Source organism: Phyllobates terribilis, unplaced genomic scaffold, assembly GCF_046119375.1.
Source record: "Phyllobates terribilis strain yellow unplaced genomic scaffold, ASM4611937v1 Scaffold_5__5_contigs__length_657084704, whole genome shotgun sequence".
Classification (NCBI taxonomy): domain Eukaryota; kingdom Metazoa; phylum Chordata; class Amphibia; order Anura; family Dendrobatidae; genus Phyllobates; species Phyllobates terribilis.
This window is the reverse complement of record NW_027362765.1, coordinates 375,358,798-375,381,363: the sequence shown is the minus strand read 5'-3', so window position 1 is coordinate 375,381,363 and position 22,566 is coordinate 375,358,798. Positions and strand designations below refer to the sequence as shown.

The following is a 22,566-nucleotide window of genomic DNA, read 5'->3' as shown; positions in this document are numbered from 1 at the left end:
GGTTCCCCCAGGGTTCCAAAGAATTCATGTAACCTGTCTCCCCCCTATCTGAACCTAGCGGAGTGCGTGTAAAATTGAGCAAGAGCAGTACTTCTTCCTCTCTGGTGCTAAAGGATGTGTGCGCATTTGTCTGGAGTCATCTAAAGCTAAGCAATTTTCCCTTGTTTGTCTTCCCTTGTTGTCTTTAGTGTTCAGTGGGGATAGACTAGCGCTCATCCCCTTCCTTCCCTAGCCATGGCCAAATGCCAGAGAAAGTCAGGGTGAGGCACGGGTATGGCGATTGGTGAAGAACCAATATAGGGACATTAGGGGAGACAGGGTGATATTCTATCAGCCAGGAGGGGTCCACTCCCCCCTTTCCCTAGAGTCTGAGCTTCCCTCCCTCTTCCCTTTGGGTTGCACTAAGTCTTTCCCACACTTTTTGTGGCACGAAATAATATTTTTTTTTTCATTTTGGAGGAATTTCTCTTTCATATTTCTTAGGAACCATGACCTAAAGGAGGTTTTTCACTAGCTGTAAATTAACAAACACTGATAGTACTTACCCTCCCTGAGCTGGGCCGGTTTTTAGGGGCCAGAAGTTTGTTTGAGCAAAGACCCCGCACTGTGTAATGAGGAAACATTTCACTTCTGATATGCCAGGTGCTAGTTTCCAAACTTTACTATACAGTCACAAAGTTGCAAAAAGTTAGAAAAAAAACAAACAATAGAACCACGACCAAACATTAATGGGGTTATCGTCTTTTTCGCAAACTACTTATATGGTAAAACATGTGTTAGTAATCTGAGAAGACAATCTGATTCTGATGTAATTCTTGGCAATTCTTGGTAATACAATATTCCGACACCTTGAGTCTTGATAAGATAACAGTGAGATTCAATGACAAACACAGGAAAGAGGAATGAAACATATATCTCTGGATGAATCCTTTATAACGTCACAGACCTTTATTAAAGAATTGACCCCTGGAGGTATCGTCACGATGCCCTGCGTCAAACCATCCAGATCGTCTCACCATGGAGAGTAGGAAAGGTTATATATGGAGGAACGCTTGTCTTCTCCTGGCCGGGGTTCTTCACGTTCTAGGCTCGCGAGGACCTCTTGATTTGGAAATTGCAAGAAAGTTAACACATCCGGAACGAGAAGACATTGTACTTTTGGAATGGGGATACGACAGAGAAGTCCAAGAGATTGCTATAGAGATACAGACACCACTGGCCTCCTCGTTAGCTTTGGGTTTGGGCTCTGACTTATCCATCAATAAGACGGACTTTGTGGTGGCAGGATGGAACGAACACAATGAAACATATTTTTATGTAAGTCCAACATCAAGATAATATATTAGTAATAGTGTTGAGCCACCCCCGTAGTGTTCGAGTTCGGTTCGGTTCGTCGAACACCCGTGTGTTCGCCGAACTGTTCGTCGAACTGTTCGTCGAACACCTTCGAACACCGTTAAAACCAATGGCAGGCAAACAAAAACACATAGAAACACATAGAAAACACCTTCAAAGGTGTCCAAAAGCTGACAAACTGCTCAGAAGACACAACTAACACATGGAAAAGTGACAAGTACATATAGTCATGCGAAAAGAAAAGAGGTGGAGGAGTAAAAGGAGGGGGAGATACAGATATAGGCATGTCATGCCCTTCTAAAATCCAAAAAGTGAGAAGCCGAGACGGCCAGTCCGCTCCTGCCCGTGCCACCTCCGTGTCGCCGGGTTTGTGCCAGAGCCGCGGTGAACCCTGACGGCCAGCCCCCCTCTCCCAATACTGGTGCCTGTCCGCTGGTGGGTCGAGAGAGCCCCCCTGTGGTGGAGGCAGCTCTAAGCTTTTTAATTTAAATTGTCCCTCTAATTTGAATGAATACACTTTAAATCCATTTACAAGGATCTATTGGAGGGCAAGTCTCATGCCAGCAGCCGCGTAATTCCAGCTCCAGTAGCGTCCACTAAAGCTGCTGCAGTTAAAAAGCTTTTATAAGGATCGAGCTCGGCTGTCCACCGCAAGGCATCCTAGTGCCAGTCCCAGCCCCTATGCCTTGGGGTGCCTCCTGATGCTCTTCACGTGGTCCCGAAGCATTTCCTTTGAAAAAATTAAGTGTCCAAACTACAGGTGGTGTAGCTTGCTTAACAGCCGGGATAATCCGCTGACTAGCAGACACTGCTACTAGGCACAAAGTATTTCCTGGGCTAGATGCAGTTAAAAATTTGTAAGTAGATACTCTCGTTGGATGCTGAGAAAGCATTCCATAGAGTCTCCTGGCACGCCATATATGATTCTCTTAAAAAGCTTGGGGTAGGGGTCTAGGGGACCCTTTTATAGCCAAAATCACGGCCCTGTATCACAATACGTCACCTAGGCTGAAGATAAATGGAACTGTAGCACCGAGGGCTCGGTTGCTACAGACGTATTGCACCTCACCCAGAGGTGTGATATCTCACTCTCAGATAAGGATGGAGTGTGGATCAGGACCCGACACCTGCATGCATTACACCACATTGCCGTGGGGCAGGGCGACCAATATGCCCCTGAGATGGGCACGACAGTCCCTGTCCCTGGCTGGAGTGGGGGGAGGGAACACTGAGGAAGGGGAACCCTGCAGTGCAGGAGCAGGGAGGAAGCAGTTCCTGGGTGCATTGAGAAGGGAGTATAAAAGGTGGGCACCATCTTAGTTCAGTGCAGAGAAGTCTGAGCAGAAGTGGCAGGGAGCAGGGGCTCTGCATGAGCTCTGCTCCGGAGGCGGGCCTAGTAACAGAGGCGCAGGCCTGCAAGAGGGAGAAGGAAGGAAGAGGAGCGGAGAAGGCTCCAGGAACGAGGAATGAAGGGATCCCAGGGGTGCGGACGGGCGAGTCGCCACCGCACGCCCGAATCCACCTGCGTGGAGGGGTCAGGCCAAAGGGGGAGACCGGTCCCCGAACTAGTGGAGGCAGGAAACGACCCTCAGCTAGAAACCGGAGGCTCTGACATTTTATGTGGCGCAGCCCCTTGCTCCACCCGCTAGGAAGGCACCACATAGGGTCAGGGAAACTGGCGCCAAGTTTACCAAGAGGAGGCCCGAGGCAGCCGGACAGAAGTGTTGGTAAGAAAGGCCAGACAAAGGACACACAAAGGGGGTCCTGTGAAGCGCTCCAAAGTTATCTGGGAGTTGTCTGAGCCCCTCACCTGGTGAGCACAGTACGACGTGGGCAGCCGTTACCTGCAGACGTGGTCTGGATAATAAGAACTGTGAGTAAAGGCCCTGAACTGCATCACTGACTCCGTGTCGTTACTGCTGCTGCCCTGCACCATCACCCCCATCCTCCGCATACACTGCCCTGAGGCTATACTCCTCCCGTGGGGAGTTATGCTACGCTCTGCTGCACCCACAACACCAGCCTCAGCGGTCTGCCCTGTAGCGGCGGTTCACTCTGACCGCAATCCACGGGTGGCGTAGTCGGACATTTAAACATCAAAACCACATAAATAGTTCCGCCACTGGTTTGACCGCCCTGAGCCACGGAACCGGATCGCCGCCACGAAGACTACAACCACCAGCATCCACCAAAAAGGGTCCGGCTCCGGGTGTCCCAAGGCCCAGGGGGTGCGTCAGAACATTTTCATCACCTTTCACAATCACCAATGGGACAAGGCAGGGATGTCCTCTGTCCCCTCTCTTATACATCCTAGTGACGGAGCACCTGCTCTCATCAATTCGCCATAACCCCAATATTAGGTGGATTGAGGTGGGAGGCACCGAGTACAAGTGCTCTCTATTTGCTGATGATGTCCTAGTATATATCACTCAATCACATATATCCATCCCTGCTGTTATGTCTGAAATAGATCACTTTGTTACATGGTAAAATTTTAAAATCAATGCAGCGAAGTCTGAGGCCCTCGATGTCTCCCTCCCTAAATCCATATAGGATTCCATCCAGTCCAACTTTCCCTTTGCCTGGCCCTCACAGGGTATCAAATACTTAGGAATTCCTATTCATAGAGACCTCTCCCATCTATGTTATCTTAATTTTGGGCCCTTTATTGAACAATTCCATACAGACCACGGTTGGCAAGTTAGAACTGTAAGATTCACTACGTGAACCACTGGTGTTTTGTGGAAAAGCACATGTACACCGCGTTCCAAATTATTATGCAAAAAGTGTTTAGGAGTGATAAGGGAAGAATTTGTTTGTTTGTCAGTTGAACTCATTGATGGTGATGTGTGTCAGGGCTCTTTATATCACTGTAAGCAATTGCAGACACCTGTGCTAATTAGTTTGGCAGGTGTGTCCAATGAAAGGCAAGACTACTTAAGAAGGCTCTCTCACATTATTAAGCAGCCTACATTTTCTGCCAAAATGGGAAAGAAAAAGGATGTGTCGGCTGCTGAGAAGCAACAAATTGTGGAGTGTTTAGGTCAAGGCATGACTACAATCAACATTGTGCGATGATCAGGATGAAGTGTCTTGGCAATCAAGAAGTATGTAGCTGATTCACAGTACACACGTGTGCGTGCTGATAAGGGCAAATTGAGGACTCTTTCCTACAGGCAATTACGTCAGGTTGAAAGAGCAGCGGCAAAAAAGCCTTGTCATAGCAGCAGACAAGTTTTTGAAGCTGCTTGTGCCTCCAACGTCCCCCGAACAACAAGATGCAGGGTCCTTCAGAGGTTTGCAGCTGTGCATACGCCATCCTGTCGACCTCCTCTATCCACTTCACACAAGCAGAAACGGCTCCAGTGGGCCAAACATTACATGAAGACTGATTTCAAAACTGTTTTGTTCACGGATGAGTGCCGTGCAGCGCTCGATGGTCCAGATGAATGGAGTGGAGGATGGCTGGTTAATGGACACCCCACGCAAACACGGCTACAGCGCCAACAAGGAGGAGGTGGAGTAATGTTTTGGGCTGGAATCATGGGGAGAGAGATTGTCGGCCCCTTTAGGATCCCTGAAGGCGCTAAAGATGAACTCCATAATGTATGTGGATTTTCTCAAACAGCACTTCCTGTCATGGTTCAAGAAGAAGAACCGTGTATTTCACAGCAAGATCATTTTTCTGCATGATAATGCACCATCTCATGCTGCACATAAAACATCTGCATCTCTGGCTGATATGGGCATAAAAGGGGACAAACTTATGGTGTGACCCCCATGCTCTCCTGACCTCTACCCCATTCAGAACCTTTGGAGCATCATTAAAAGGAGTGTCTATGATGGCGGGAGGCAGTTCACATCTAAGCAACAGCTCTGGGAGGGTATTCTGTCCTCATGCAAAACAATTGAAGCAGAAACCATCCAAAACCTGACAAGTTCAATGGACGAGAGAGTTCAGAAGCTCCTTTCGAACAAGGGGTCCTATGTGAAAATGTAACATCACCTAGAATAAAGTTTTGAGTTGAAAACTGTTTGATTTCAGTTTCTAACAACCTGCTAATGCTTATAATTTCAAAAATGACCATTTTTTTGGTCTTTATTAAAATGAAAAGGTTGATCGAAAAGTTTGGGGGATCTAAGAGTGTGGCAACCCAGTAGTCATGATTACTTCGAATTCTGACAATATGAGGGTCATGCTGCAGGTAGTGCAGCAAGAAGGCACTTATGTGTCTTGCGCATCTCGGAGCCCCAAAATTATTTTCCGGGCTAGATGCAGCTAAAAATTATTTTTAATTTTAAATCTGGTGAAGCTTATTATAGATGGCCTAATAGGATCAGTGCTGCACACTGCTACAAAGCCCAAATTATTTTCCAGTCAAGATACAGATAAACATGATTAGTAATTTGAAAGCTTAAAACGGTTGGTAGGGTGATTTTAACCAATCATCAAGCTTTTACTCTCCCCAGGATGACACAGGGGTAGAAAAGTCGTTTCGGATCCATGATTTGTTCATCTTTATGAACGTGAGTCTGTCTACATTATCAGTGGAGAGCCGCGTGCGCTTATCTGTCAGCACACCACCAGCAGCGCTGAACACACGTTCAGACAGAACGCTGGCTGCGGGGCATGACAAGATCTCCAAGGCGTAAGTGGCTAGCTCCGGCCATTTATCCAGATTGGAAGCCCAAAAAGAGCAAGGGTCCAGTGACACAGTCGTGGCTTCAATGTTTACTTGGAGATACTCCTGTACCATCATCTCTAGGCGTTGACTATGTGTCAGACTTCTTGTCTCCTGTGGCCTTGCAAAGGATGGGCTAAAAAAGTGGTGAAATGATTCCGCAAAATTGATGTTACCAGCAGATACTGTGGTTCTGTTACGGTTTGAGTGCTGAACACTTGACGGTCCCACGGTTGGCAAGTTGGAACTGTGAGATTCACTACGTGCACCACTGGTATTTTGTGGAAAAGCACATGTAAGATTCTGCAACAGTCTCTGCTGATACTCCTGCATGCGTGCATCCCTTTCTATGGCAGGAATAATTTCTGCAAATTTACTTTTGTACCGGGGATCTAACAGTGTGGCAACCCAGTAGTCAGGATTATTTCTAATTCTCACAATTCGAGGGTCATGTTGCAGGTAGTGCAGCAAGAAGGCACTCATGTGTGTTGCGCATCCAGGAGCACTAAGTCCCTGTTGTGTTGGTGGCGAGGTAACAATCATGCTTCCTTCCTCTGTCCTCTCCCCCCAACCTCGCACAACAGAAATGTGATCAAGGTCTCCCTCATCTGATGAGTCTTCCATCAGTTCGTCCTCCACTTCTTCCTGGGCTCCTGCACCTTCCTCACTAGTTTGGCTGCTACCATGCGCCCTGGTAAAACCATCTCCCCCACCCTCACATGCCTGCCGCCTTGGTGCTGCCGACCGTCTGGACCTTGCAGATGTTAGCCCTTCCGCATACAACTCCTCCTCCTCTACTTCCTCCACCTCCTCTTGTGCCACCACCTGACTCCGAATTCTGTTTAACATGTGCTCCAGCATGTAAATCACCGGAATAGTCATGCTGATAATGGCATCGTCAGCACTAAACATCTTCGTCGCCATTTCAAAACTGTGCAGAAGGGTGCATAGGTCCCTGATCTGAGACCACTCCTCCAGCGTGATTTGCCCCACCTCTGAATCTCGTTGGCCCAGGCTATACGTCAGAACGTATTGCACCAGGGCTTGTCGGTGCTGCCACAGTCGCTGCAACATGTGCAGAGTTGAATTCCACCGGGTAGGCACATCGCATTTTAGCCGGTGAAGTGGCAGGCCCAACGACTTCTGTAGAGATGTAAGTCGCTGAGCTGCGGGATGCGAACGGCGGAAGTGAGCACACAGCGACCGTGCCCTCTGCAGAAGGCCATCTAGTCTGGGATAGTGGGCTAAAAATTGCTGGACAACCAGGTTCAACACGTGAGCCATACAAGGCACGTGTGTGACATTGCCCCGGCGAAGGGCCGCACCCAGGTTTGCAGCATTGTCGCACACGGCCTTCCCTGGTTTCAGGTCCAGTGGAGACAACCATTCATGAAATTGGTTCTCCAGAGCTGACCACAACTCCTCAGCTGTGTGACTCACATTTCCCAGACATTTCAATGTAAAAACCGCCTGATGACGTTGAGCCCTACTGCCAGCATAGTAAGGAGGTGTGCAGGATCCCTTCTGCGCAGTTAGAAAGCTTGTGGCATGACCAGACAGGCTTTGGGTGCAGGTGGAAGACCGAGAGGAGGTTGAGGAGGCAGAAGCAGTGGAGGAACTTTGACATAAAGAGGATTGACGCACAACTCGGGACGGCAAGACTTGGACAGCAGCCCCTTGTCCTGCTGTCACCATAGTTACCCAGTGCCCAGTCAGCGACATGTAACGCCCCTGTCCATGCCTACTCGTCCAAGTGTCTGTGGTGAAATGCACCCTGTCACACACAGAGTTTCTCAAAGAAGCGGTGATGTTGTGTGCGACATGCTGGTGGAGCGCAGGCACACCTTTCTTTGAGAAGTAGTGCCGACTGGGCATCTGGTACTGGGGCACTGCGACGGACATAAGGTCTCGAAAATCCTCTGTGTCCACCAGGCGGAAAGGCAGCATTTCTGTAGCCAAGAGCTTGCAGATGGTGAAATTCAACCTCTTAGCTTTCTCATGGCTAGGAGGAAATGGTCTTTTACTTGTCCACATCTGAGGGACCGAGGGCTGGCTATTGTACTTAGACGGGGTTGATAAGGGTGTCCCCGGCAAACTGCCGGTCTGTGAGGAAGATGCAGGCGGACATGTTAGGTTGCCTTGATCCAAAGGTGGTGCTATCGATGTCGGACAGCGCTCAAGACCAGCTGGTGTTACCACCTCCAAAGAAAATGATGACCTGCCAATCACGCTGGCTGTTGCGGGTAAAGAGGTGGCAGGTCTGCGCCCCAAAACAGGTGTGACTGCTGTCCCCCCAGTCACAGAGGATGAAGAGGCCGCGGATGCACAAGATATGGCAGACGGTGGTTGGCCCGGCCGGCTAGGCCGCATTGTAGCACACTGAGCTTCCCACTGCAACTTATGCTTCATGTCCATGTGCCGGTTCATGCATGAAGTACTCAAACTATGTATTTTTTGGCCTCTACTTAGCTTTTGCTGACAAATGTTACAGATAACACGAGTTGGGTCATCTTTATCGATCTGAAAAAATGCCCAGGCTATGCAAGGCTTAGCACCCATGCGACCTGAAGAGCCACCACGACTTGTGGTGAGAGGCAGAGTTGTGTTTGAGGATGCAGTTGTTGACGTGCTTCCAGTACTACGTCTCTGTCCAGGAAGGCGCAACCTGACCTCGTCGTCACTAGCATCTTCCTCCACCTCCTCTGCTGACCTCATCTCTTGGCTGACTGTGGGTTGACAGTAAGTGGGATCTCCGACCTCATCATCATCACCCTGTGCGTTATCACACCCGTCGTCCTCAGAGCCAACCTGTTCCTGCCCTGACAAAAAACGAAAGTTGTCGCTCCAATCAGGTATTTGAGTCTTATCATCGTCTTCCTCATTGTCTCCACCAACAGGAGTTACAGTTTGGGAATGAGGGTCTACATTATGGTCAGAACCTTCTGCGTCTGGTCCTGGATCCGACTCATAAAGATTCTGGGCATCAGTGCAGATCATTTCCTCGTCTGGATTCACAGAAGCGCTGGAGTCGACCTCTGATTCCCAGGCTATAGTATGAGTAAACAGCTCTGCAGACTCAACCATCTGTTCTACCTCATACTCAGACGGGCAGCTGGAGATTTGGGAGCTGTGAGGAAGCAAGTGCGATTTGGGTGACACCTTTGAGGACTGGAGTATTTGTGATGTTGAAGTTGATGTGGAGGAGAGCCCACTTAAAGGAGCACTTGATATCCGTTGAAGCACCTGCTGTTTTTGTGCCTCATCTGGAATTTGTAGCGATTGGCGTGGCCGTAAGAAAGGGATCTTATCACATTGTCCGCTAAAAGAAGTAGACATTTTAGTTTGGCTGGAAGATGGTCTTTCTTCTGCACCTACCCCACGGACACAACCTTTTTTCCCCTTCCCAACATGCCTATTCCCCTTTCCACCAGCAGCAGGCCTTTTTCCACTCATTTTGGTGGTTAACTAATTCACAACTCTGGAGTTGTTTGCACAAAAAAACAATGGATGGTAACCGAGCAGAGCTGAGTGGCCAAACTGTGGTATTAGGCCAAAACTATTGGCTGGGTTAGATGCAGAAAAAAATTATTTTTAATTTGCAACCTGATGGAGGTCAGTATAGATGGACTAATAGACCAAGTCCCACACACCGCTAGAAGCCCAAATATTTTTTCAGAGCTAGATGCAGAAAAAAATTATTTTTAATTTGCAACCTGATGGAGGTCAGTATAGATGGACTAATAGAACAAGTCCCACACACTGCTAGAAGGCCAAATATTTTTTCAGAGCTAGATGCAGAAAAAAATTATTTTTAATTTGCAACCTGATGGAGGTCAGTATAGATGGACGAATAGACCAAGTCCCACACACCGCTAGAAGCCCAAATATTTTTTCAGAGCTAGATGCAGAAAAAAATTATATTCAATTTGCAACCTGCTGGAGGTCAGTATAGAAGGACTAATAGAACAAGTCCCACACACTGCTAGAAGCCCAAATATTTTTTCAGAGCTAAATGAAGAAAAAAATTATTTTTAATTTGCAACCTGATGGAGGTCAGTATAGATGGACTAATAGACCAAGTCCCACACACTGCTAGAAGCCCAAATATTTTTTCAGAGCTAGATGCAGAAAAAAATTATTTTTAATTTGCAACCTGATGGAGGTCAGTATAGATGGACTAATAGACCAAGTCCCACACACCGCTAGAAGCCCAAATATTTTTTCAGAGCTAGATGCAGAAATTTTTTTTATTCAATTTGCAACCTGATGGAGGTCAGTATAGATGGACTAATAGACCAAGTCCCACACACTGCTAGAAGCCCAAATATTTTTTCAGAGCTAGATGCAGAAAAAAAATATTTTTAATTTGCAACCTGATGGAGGTCAGTATAGATGGACTAATAGAACAAGTCCCACACACTGCTAGAAGGCCAAATATTTTTTCAGAGCTAGATGCAGAAAAAAATTATTTTTAATTTGCAACCTGATGGAGGTCAGTATAGATGGACTAATAGACCAAGTCCCACACACCGCTAGAAGCCCAAATATTTTTTCAGAGCTAGATGCAGAAAAAAATTATATTCAATTTGCAACCTGCTGGAGGTCAGTATAGAAGGACTAATAGAACAAGTCCCACACACTGCTAGAAGCCCAAATATTTTTTCAGAGCTAAATGAAGAAAAAAATTATTTTTAATTTGCAACCTGATGGAGGTCAGTATAGATGGACTAATAGACCAAGTCCCACACACTGCTAGAAGCCCAAATATTTTTTCAGAGCTAGATGCAGAAAAAAATTATTTTTAATTTGCAACCTGATGGAGGTCAGTATAGATGGACTAATAGACCAAGTCCCACACACTGCTAGAAGCCCAAATATTTTTTCAGAGCTAGATGCAGAAAAAAATTATTTTTAATTTGCAACCTGATGGAGGTCAGTATAGATGGACTAATAGAACAAGTCCCACACGCTGCTAGAAGCCCAAATATTTTTTCAGAGATAAATGAAGAAAAAAATTATTTTTAATTTGCTACCTGATGGAGGTCAGTATAGATGGACTAATAGACCAAGTCCCACACACTGCTAGAAGCCCAAATATTTTTTCAGAGGTACTGTAGATGCAGATAAAAATTATATTCAATTTGCAACCTGCTGGAGGTCAGTATAGAAGGACTAATAGAACAAGTCCCACACACTGCTAGAAGCCCAAATATTTTTTCAGAGCTAAATGAAGAAAAAAATTATTTTTAATTTGCAACCTGATGGAGGTCAGTATAGATGGACTAATAGACCAAGTCCCACACACTGCTAGAAGCCCAAATATTTTTTCAGAGCTAGATGCAGAAAAAAATTATTTTTAATTTGCAACCTGATGGAGGTCAGTATAGATGGACTAATAGAACAAGTCCCACACGCTGCTAGAAGCCCAAATATTTTTTCAGAGATAAATGAAGAAAAAAATTATTTTTAATTTGCTACCTGATGGAGGTCAGTATAGATGGACTAATAGACCAAGTCCCACACACTGCTAGAAGCCCAAATATTTTTTCAGAGCTAGATGCAGAAAAAAATTATTTTTAATTTGCAACCTGATGGAGGTCAGTATAGATGGACTAATAGAATGATGCTATGCCCAAAAGATTTTACTTCACTAGGTGCAGTAAAAAAATTGGTATTCTATACACAGGTGGTATATCTTGCAACACAGATAGGCTACTCCACTGACTAACACACTCTGCAATAGGCCAAAAAGGATTAGCTTTGCTAGATTCAGCCAAATGCTGTGAAAAAAACTTGCACAGCACTGGCACAGACCTGCCTGGCAAAAACTGATAGGAACTGATGTAACCTAGTCCTGAAAAGGACTCCAATTACAATTAGTCTTTACTCCCACAATCTATCTATTTAAGAGCACAGACCTGCCTGATAAAAGTCGTAGGAAATGCTGTAACCTAGTCCTTAAAAGGACTGCAATCACAACTATTCCCTACTCCCAAGCTATCTGTAGATTTGTGCGAAAATTGGCTTGAAATTAACAAGGTATAGCGCACACAGCAACAGCGGTGCCGTCTAACACGCAGCTGCAGCAGTGAGAAAATGGTGGCGACGGGGAAAATGGCTTGGTCTTATAGGGCAAGGACATGTGACATACACTGCCAATCACACATGCCCTTGCTTGTGTGAAAAAAAGCACTTCGCTCCGTGTGTGCGCTGCTGATAGGCTGACAGATTGCACCTCCCCACTGCAAATGCGGGAAAGAGAAAAAAAAATGGAGATCTTCATTGTTCCTGCAGAGATCCATCCCCTGCCCCTCCCCCCGCCCCGCTGTACACTCAAACTGCGTATTAACATTAATTTTCATCATTACTGAGAAAAAATCCAGTTATGATTTTGGTGCACGAACAGTTATCGAACATAACCTCGAACAGCCTAATTTTTCTCAAATTGTTCGTGTTCGCCGACCGGCTCGAACACCGCCCAAAACAGCTCGAATTTGAGATTGGCGAACAGTTCGAGTAGAACAACGCTCATCTCTAATTAGTAATAAACATTAACTGACGATGGGATAACTTAAAAAACTGATATTTATCTACAGCTACACAGGATATTATAGTAAAAAAGTATCTGATCAAATCAGTATTATAGTAGTTATATTCTTGTACATAGGAGCAGTATTATAGTAGTTATATTCTTGTACATAGAGGCAGTATTATAGTAGTTATATTCTTGTACATAGGAGCAGTATTATAGTAGTTATATTCTTCTACATAGGGGGCAGTACTATAGTAGTTATATTTTTGTATATAGGAGCAGTATTATAGAAGATATATTCTTGTATATAGGGGGCAGTATTATAGTAGTTATATTCTTGTACATAGGAGCAGTATTATAGTAGTTATAATTTTGTACATAGGAGCAGTATTATAGTAGTTCTATTTTTGTACATAGGAGCAGTATTATAGTAGTTATATTCTTGTACATAGGGGCAGTATTATAGTAGTTATATTCTTGTACATAGGAGCAGTATTATAGTAGTTATATTCTTGTACATAGGGGCAGTATTATAGTAGTTATATTCTTGTACATAGGGGGCAGTATTATAGTAGTTATATTCTTGTACATAGTAGAAGTATTATAGTAGTTATATTCTTGTACATAGGAGCAGTATTATAGTAGTTATATTCTTGTACATAGGGGCAGTATTATAGTAGTTATATTCTTGTACATAGGAGCAGTATTATAGTAGTTATATTCTTGTAGATAGGGGCAGTATTATAGTAGTTATAATTTTGTACATAGGAGCAGTATTATAGTAGTTATATTCTTGTACATAGGGGGCAGTATTATAGTAGTTATATTCTTGTTCATAGGGGGCAGTATTATAGTAGTTATATTCTTGTACATAGGAGCAGTATTATAGTAGTTATATTCTTGTACATAGGGGCAGTATTATAGTAGTTATATTCTTGTACATAGGGGGCAGTATTATAGTAGTTATATTCTTGTACATAGTAGCAGTATTATAGTAGTTATATTCTTGTACATAGGAGCAGTATTATAGTAGTTATATTCTTGTTCATAGGGGCAGTATTATAGTAGTTATATTCTTGTACATAGGAGCAGTATTATAGTAGTTATATTCTTGTACATAGGGGCAGTATTATAGTAGTTATATTCTTGTACATAGGGGGCAGTATTATAGTAGTTATATTCTTGTACATAGTAGCAGTATTATAGTAGTTATATTCTTGTACATAGGAACAGTATTATAGTAGTTATATTCTTGTACATAGGAGCAAAAACCCACTACAGGCTGATCCAACTTTGATGTAATGTCCTTAAAACAAGTCAAAATGAGGCTCAGTATTGTGTGCGGCCTCCACGTGCCTGTATGACCTCCTTACAACGCCTGGGCATGCTCCTGATGAGGCTGAGTATTGTGTGTGGCCTCCACGTGCCTGTATGACCTCCCTACAACGCCTGGGCATGCTCCTGATGAGGTTGCGGATGGTCTCCTGTGGGATCTCCTCCCAGACCTGAACTAAAACATCCGCCAACTACTGGGCAGTCTGTGGTGCAACGTGACGTTGGTGGATGGAGCGAGACATGATGTCCCAGATGTGCTCAGTCGGATTCAGGTCTGGGGAACGGCCGGGCCAGTCCATAGCTTCAATGCCTTCATCTTGCAGGAACTGCTGACACACTCCAGCCACATGAGGTCTGGCATTGTCCTGCATTAGGAGGAACCCAGGGCCAACCGCACCAGCATATGGTCTCACAAGGGGTCTGAGGATCTCATCTCGGTACCTAATGGCAGTCAGGCTACCTCTGGCGAGCACATGGAGGGCTGTGCGGCCCTCCAAAGAAATGCCACCCCACACCATTACTCACCCACTGCCAAACCGGTCATGCTGAAGGATGTTGCAGGCAGCAGATCGCTCTCCACGGCGTCTCCAGACTCTATCACATCTGTCACATGTGCTCAGTGTGAACCTGCTTTCATCTGTGAAGAGCACAGGGCGCCAGTGGCGACTTTGCCAATCCTGGTGTTCTGTGGCAAATGCCAAGGGTCCTGCACGGTGTTGGGCTGTGAGCACAACCCCCATCTGTGGACGTCGGGCCCTCATACCACCCTCACGGTGTCGGTTTCTAACCGTTTGTGCAGACACATGCACATTTGTGGCCTGCTGGAGGTCATTTTGCAGGGCTCTGGCAGTGCTCCTCCTGTTCCTCTTTGCACAAAGGTGGAGATAGCGGTCCTGCTGCTGGGTTGTTGTCCTCCTATGGCTCCCTCCACATCTCCAGGTATCTGCTCCATGTTCTGGACACTGTGCTGACACACACAGCTACCCTTTTTGCCACAGCTCGCACTGATGTGCCATCCTGGATGAACTGCACTACCTGAGCAACTTCTGTGGGTTCTACTGTAGACACCGCCTCATGCTTCTGTACCTCTAGGGGTGAGAGCAATGGCAAAATGAAAAAGTGACCAAAACGACAGCCAAAAAGGATGAGAACAGAGAAATTGTCTGTGGTCACCACCAGCAGAACGATTCCTTTATAGGGGGTATCTTGCTAAATGCCATTCCTTTCTTCCAGTTGTCTGTTCTATTTGCACAACAGCAGGAGAAATTGATTCACAATCAGTGTTGCTTCCTAAGTGGACAGGTAGATTTTACAGAAGCGTTATTGATTTGGAGTTACATCGTGTTGTTTAAGTGTTCCCTTTATTTTTTTGAGCAGTGTAGTAGTTATAGTCTTGTACATAGGGGCAGTATTATAGTAGTTATATTCTTGTACATAGGAACAGTATTATAGTAGTTATATTCTTGTACATAGGGGGCAGTATTATAGTAGTTATATTCTTGTACATAGGAGCAGTATTATAGTAGTTATATTCTTGTACATAGGGGCAGTATTATAGTAGTTATATTCTTGTACATAGGAGCAGTATTATAGTAGTTATATTCTTGTACATAGGGGGCAGTATTATAGTAGTTATATTTCTGCATATAGGGGCAGTATTATAGTAGTTATATTCTTCTATATAGGAGCAGTATTATAGTAGTTATATTCTTGTAAATAGAGGGTAGTATTATATTAGTTATATTTTTGTACATAGGGGCAGTATTATAGTAGTTATATTCTTATACATGGGAGCAGTATTATAGTAGTTATATTTTTGTACATAGGGGACAGTATTATAGTAGTTATATTCCTGTACATAGGGGGCAGTATTATAGTAGTTATATTCTTGTACATAGGAGCAGTATTATAGTAGTTATATTCTTGTATATAGGGGCAGTATTATAGTAGTTATATTCTTGTACATAGGGGGCAGTATTATAGTAGTTATATTCCTGTACATAGGGGGCAGTATTATAGTAGTTATATTCTTGTACATAGGAGCAGTATTATAGTAGTTACAGTTATATGAAAAAGTTTGGGCACCCCTATTAATCTTCAGCTTAATGTTTTATAAAAATTGGTGTTTTTGCAACAGCTATTGCAGTTTGATATATGTAATAACTAGTGTTGAGCGATACCTTCCGATATCAGGAAATATCGTATCGGATTGGATCGGACCGATACTCAAAAAGTATCGGATATCCATAGGATGCGCCAATTCTGGCACTTAACCTCGCTCTTCCCACTGCCCTGTAGCGGTGGCAGTGGGGTAATAGGGCTGAGGTTGATGTCAGCTTATAATGCCAGCTGACATCAAGCCCAGGTTAGTAATGGAGAGGCATCTATAAAACACCCCCATTACTAACCCCATAGTCAAAGTTAAAAAAAAACACAAACACCCAGAATAAAGTCCTTTAATTGAAATAAACACACAATTCTTTATTGTTCTAAATTAAACCATACTTACCATCACGCCCATTCCAGCTGAAGCCAACGATCTCCTGCAATAAAAGAAAAATAATAAAGCAACCTCATCCTTACCTTTCCATGGTTCCCACGATGGCTCCAGCTCTGCTACATCGAGATGACAGGCTGGACCGCAGCAGAACGCTGCCATCCAGCTTGTCATCCCGCGGACACTGAGAAGCGCAGGCATGCTTGCGCTCCTCAGTGTCAGGCTGTGACGGCATCCAGATGAGCCGAAATTGAACTCAGCTCACCTCATGCACGTCACTGACAGCGTGGGAAAATTCTCCTGCACTCAGCGCTTCAGCGTGAGAATTTTCCCATGCTGTCAGTGACGTGCATGAGGTGAGGTCATGTCCAATGAACTCAGCTCACCTCATGCACGTCACTGACAGCGTGGGAGAATTCTTACGCTGAAGCGCTGAGTGCAGGAGAATTTTCCCACGCTGTCAGTGACGTGCATGAGGTGAGCCGAGTTCATTGGACATGACCTCGGCTCATCTGGATGCCGTCACAGATAGACACTGAGGAGCGCAAGCAAGCCTGCGCTTCTCAGTGTCTGCGGGATGACAGGCTGGATGGAAGCATTCTGCTGCGGTCCAGCCTGTCATCTCGATGTAGCAGAGCTGAAGCTGTCCTGGGAACCATGGAAAGGTAAGGATGATGTTGCTTTATTATTTTTCTTTTATTGCAGGAGATCGTTGGCTTCAGCTGGAATGGGCGTGATGGTAAGTATGGTTTAATTTAGAACAATAAAGAATTGTGTGTTTATTTCAGTTAAAGGACTTTATTCTGGGTGTTGTGTTTTTTTTAAATACTTTACTAGAAATTCATGGTGGTCATGTCTAATATTGGCGTGACCCCATGAATTTCGGGCTTAGGGCCAGCTGATAATGCCAAGCTGGCCTTAACCCCTTTATTACCCAGTGAGCCACCGCACCAGGGCCCTGGATGAGTTGGGTACAGCGCCAGAAGATGGCGCTTCTATGAACGCGCCATTTTCCGGGGCGGCTGCGGACTGCAATTTGCAGCGGGTGGGGCCCAGAAAGCTTGGGCCTCCCTGCGCTGCGGATTCCAGCCCCCAGCTGCCTAGTTGTACCTGGCTGGACACAAAAATAGGGCGAAGCTTCACGTATTTTTTTTTTAAATTATTTCATGAAATTCATGAAATAATTAAGAAAAAAAGGGCTTCCCTATATTGTTGTGTCCGGCCAGGTACAAATAGGCAGCTGGTGGTTGGGGGCAGCCCGTTCCTGTCTGCTGTACCTGGCTGGACCCAAATATAGTGCGAAGCCCCACGTCAATTTTTTTTTAATTATTTCATGAAATAATTTTTTAAAAAAAGGGCTTCCCTATATTGTTGTGTCCGGCCAGGTACAAATAGGCAGCTGGTAGTTGGGGGCAGCCCTATATTTGGGGGCAAATATAGGGCGAAGCCCCACATCAATTTTTTTTTAATTATTTCATGAATTTCCTGAAATAATTAAAAAAAAATTGACGTGGGGCTTCGCACTATATTTGTGTCCAGCCAGGTACAGCAGGCAGGAACGGGCTGCCCCCAACCACCAGCTGCCTATTTGTACCTGGTCGGACACAACAATATAGGGAAGCCCTTTTTTTCTTAATTATTTCATGAATTTCATGAAATAATTAAAAAAAAAAATACGTGGGGCTTCTCCCTATTTTTGTGTCCAGCCAGGTACAACTAGGCAGCTGGGGGATGGAATCTGCAGCGCAGGAAGACCCAAGCTTTCTGGGCCCCCCCCGCTGCAAATTGCAGTCCGCAGCCACCCCGGAAAATGGCGCGTTCATAGAAGCTGGATGCTGTACCTGGCTGGCATACAAAAATATAGCAAAGCCCACGTCAACATTTTTGGTAAAAATTAATTAAAAAATAAATAATAATTTAGGGACTGCATCTTTATTAACTCCTCAAATGTCATTTAGTGTTAAAATAAAGGATTTATTTAAAAAAAAAATTGGCGTGGGATCCCCCATAATTTTAGTCTCTAGCGGAGGTTAAGCAGACGGCTGGGGCAGATGTTTGAAGCCTGGGAAGGGGGTAATACCCACGGAGCTTCCCAGACTACTAATATCAGCCCCCAGCTGAATACCTAGCCTTTACTAGCTATTAAAATGGGGGACCCCCAAAAAAAATGACGTGGGGTCCCCCCTATTTTAATAGCTAGCAAAGGCTAGGCAGACAGCTGGGGGCTGATATTAATAGCCCAGGAAGGGTGCCATGAATATTGGCCCCCTCCCAGGCTAGAAACACCAGCCGTCAGCCGCCCCAGAAATGGCGCCTCTATAGGATGCCCCAACTCTGGCACTTAGCCTCGCTCTTCCACGCTGCCCTGGTGCGGTGGCAGTTGGGTAATAGGGCTGGGGTTCATGTCAGCGCCAGCTGCCATGAAGCCCAGGTTAGTAATGATGGGCATCTATAAGACACCCCCATTACTAACCTACAAAGTGTTAAAAAGAAAAAACACACTACACCCAGAAAAAAATAATTTATTTGAAATAAAACACACCATTTTATTTAATTCTTAGTTTACTAAAAAAAAAAAAATAGTTACCTGTCCACGTACCTGCGCTGATCTCCCATGCACAGCTGTCACATCTGGAGATGGTGACAGCTGTGCATGGCTGCTGTAAGCTCACGCTGCCGGGAACACGTCCGCTCCTGGCAGCGGGAGCCCCTGACTGAGGTCACCGGAGTGCATTCAGGCAGCGCAGCTCCGGAGACCTCCTTTACGGCAGTGCTGTACCGTGGGAATTTCTCACGATACAGCAGGGCCGTAAAGGAGCTGACCGGAGCAGCGCTGCCTGAACTCCGGCGAACCCGCTTATACAATGACGGGGCTGCTTTACGGCCCCGTCATTCTAGCGGCGGCAGCGGTTTAGAGCGGTCACATTCTATGTGGCTGCTCTGAACTGGAGATCATCGTGGGACACTCGTGGACTACTACGGAGGGGTAAGGATAAGGTTGTGGTTTATTATTTTATATTATATTACAGGAGATCGATGGCTTCGGGGAATTAGGTGTCTAGGTGAGTATAGGTGTAGTTTTTTATTTTTTACTTTATTTTAGGTGGCGATCGGCGGGGACAGGTAATGTATGAACTAATTTATTGTAGGTAACCACTGGCCACCAATGACATGTATTTAAAATTTATTGGGGACACAGTAGGGAAATTTAAATAGCAGGATCAGGCTGATGGGAACTACTGCTCCCATCGAGCTGATCCTGCTGGCACGAGTGGACGGGGGACAGACATAGGCCGATGGGAGTAGTAGTGTCACATCGGCCTATGTCTGCCTGCACGCACACACCGGCAGACATCCCACAGACACAGCGCACACCCGCACACATCGCACAGACACCGCACACACCCGCAGACATCGCACAGACACCGCGCACACATCGCACAGACACCGCGCACACCCGCACACATCGCACAGACACCGCGCACACCCGCACACATCGCACAGACACCGCGCACACCCGCACACATCGCACAGACACCGCACACACCCCCAGACATCGCACAGACACCGCGCACACCCCCGCAGTCAACGCACAGACACCCCGCAGACATCGCACAGACACCCACACACACCAATCATGACGGGCTGATGGTCTGGGAGGTGAGGATGACCTGTGCGGCCGTGGGAAAGTCCATGTGATATCATGCAGTCAAGCATGAACTCACATGAACCCTCCGAGGGCACCGCGGCGACTTCAAATGAACAGCTGATCGGCATCACCTGATACCTCAGCTGTTCATTTGAAATAACCGGCGGGAAAGCACAGCACAGAACGGGAAAGCCGGCGGTGAAGTCTTTTCACTGCCGGCTTCCCCGCCCGGGTCCTTCGCTCCCCGCTCCTTGGTGCTGCGCTCCCCGCCCGGTCCTAACTTACGATCAGGATGGGAGGTGGCGAGGGGAGTGGAGGATCGGGGTGGGAGGCTGCCGGGAAGCAGTATGGGGCTGTGTGATTGTTTAAAAGCCGGCGGCTTTTTACCGCGCGCCGGCTTTTAAACAATCAGGAGAATTCTCCCACGCTGGGATGGCATTCTGATGACAGGCTGGATCGCAGCTGAGCGCTGCCATCCAGCTTGTCATCCTTCAGAGACACTGCAAAGCGCAGGCATTATGGGAACTTCCTATTCCGGTATTCGATATTGTAAAAGTATCGGAATTAAGTATCGGAATCCCGATACCGCGAATATCGGCCGATATCCGATATTTCAGTATCGGAATTCTCAACACTAGTAATAACTGTTGGACACAGTAATGTTTCTGCCTTGAAATGAGGTTTATTGTACTAACAGAAAATGTGCAATCTGCATTCAAACAAAATTTGACAGGTGCATAAGTATGGGCACCTCACCAGAAAAGTGACATTAATATTTAGTAGATCCTCCTTTTGCAAAAATAACAGCCTCTAGTCGCTTCCTGTAGCTTTTAATGATTTCCTGGATCCTGTATGAAGGTATTTTTGACCATTCCTCTTTACAAAACAATTCCAGTTCAGTTAAGTTTGATGATCGCCGAGCATGGACAGCCCTCTTCAAATGATCCCACAGATGTTCAATGATATTCAGGTCTGGGGACTGGGATAGCCATTCCAGAACATTGTAATTGTTCCTCTGCATGAATGCCTGAGTAGATTTGGAGCGGTGTTTTGGATCATTGTCTTGCTAAAAGATCCATCCCCAGCGTAACTTCAACTTTGTCACTGATTCTTGAACATTATTGTCAAGAATCTGCTGATACTGAGTGGAATCCATGCGTCCCTCAACTTTAACAAGATTCCCGGTGCCGGCATTGGCCACACAGCCCCAAAGCATGATGGAACCGCCACCAAATTTTACTGTGGGTAGCAAGTGTTTTTCTTGGAATGCTGTGTTTTTTTGCCACCATGCATAACGCCTTTTTGTATGACCAAACAACTCAATCTTGGTTTCATCAGTCCACAGGACCTTCTTCCAACAAGAAATTGGCTTCTCCAAATGTGCTTTTGCATACCTCAGCCGACTCTGTTTGTGGCGTGCTTGCAGAAATGGCTTCTTTTGCATCACTCTCCCATACAGCTTCTCCTTGTGCAAAGTGCGTTGTATAGTTGACCGATGCACAGTGACACCATCTGCAGCAAGTTGATGCTGCAGCTCTCTGGAGGCGGTCTGAGAATTGTCCTTGACTGATATCACCATTCTTCTTCTCTGCCTTTCTGATGTTTTTCTTGGCCTGCCACTTCTGGCCGTAACAAGAAATGTCCCTGTGTTCTTCCATTTCCTTACTATGTTCCTCACAGTGGAAACTGACAGGTTAAATCACTGAGACAGCTTTTTGTATGCTTTCCGTGAACAACTATGTTGAATAATCTTTGTTTTCAGATCATTTGACAGTTGTTTTGAGGAGCCCATGATGCCACTCTTCAGAGGAGATTCAAACAGGAGAACAACTTGCAAGTGGCCACTTTAAGTAGCTTTTCTCATGATTGCATACACCTGGCTATGAAGTTCAAAGCTCAATGAGGTTACAAAACCAAAAAAGTGCTTTAGTAAGTCAGTAAAAAGTAGGTAGGAGTATTTAAAACAATAAAATGATAAGGGTGCCCATACTTATGCACCTGACAAATTTTGTTTGAATGCAGATTGCACATTTACTGTTAGTACAATAAACCTCATTTCAAGGCAGAAACATTACTGTGTCCAACAGTTATTACATATATCAAACTGAAATAGCTGTTGCAAAAACATCAATTTTTATAAAACATTAAGCTTAAGATTCATAGGGGTGCCCAAACTTTTTCATATAACTGTATATTCTTGTATATAGGGGCAGTATTATAGTAGTTATATTCTTGTACATAGGAGGCAGTATTATAATAGTTATATTCTTGTACATAGGAGCAGTATTATAGTAGTTATATTCTTGCACATAGGGGGTAGTATTATAGTAGTTATATTCCTGCAAATGGGGGCAGTATTATAGTAGTTCTTTCTTGTACATAGGGGCAGTATTATAGTAGTTATATTCTTGTATATAGGAGCAGTATTATAGTAGTTATATTCTTGTATATAGGAGTATTATTATAGTATTTATATTCTTGTACATAGGATCAGTATTATAGTAGTTATGTTCTT

General features: G+C 45.2%; 1 protein-coding gene across 2 annotated transcripts in view; it reads left to right on the top strand.

The window, feature by feature from the left end:
- Nucleotides 1-885: 885 nt before the first annotated feature.
- The window catches only part of LOC141273233 (putative DBH-like monooxygenase protein 2), a 90,056-nt gene continuing 68,375 nt past the window's right edge, over nt 886-22,566 (top strand). For both annotated transcript variants that reach the window (XM_073684803.1, XM_073684805.1), the window contains exon 1: nt 886-1,317. In XM_073684803.1, the coding sequence (XP_073540904.1) occupies nt 1,018-1,317 (300 nt within the window). In that variant the 5' untranslated portion in view covers nt 886-1,017. The remainder of the gene's footprint in view (nt 1,318-22,566) is intronic.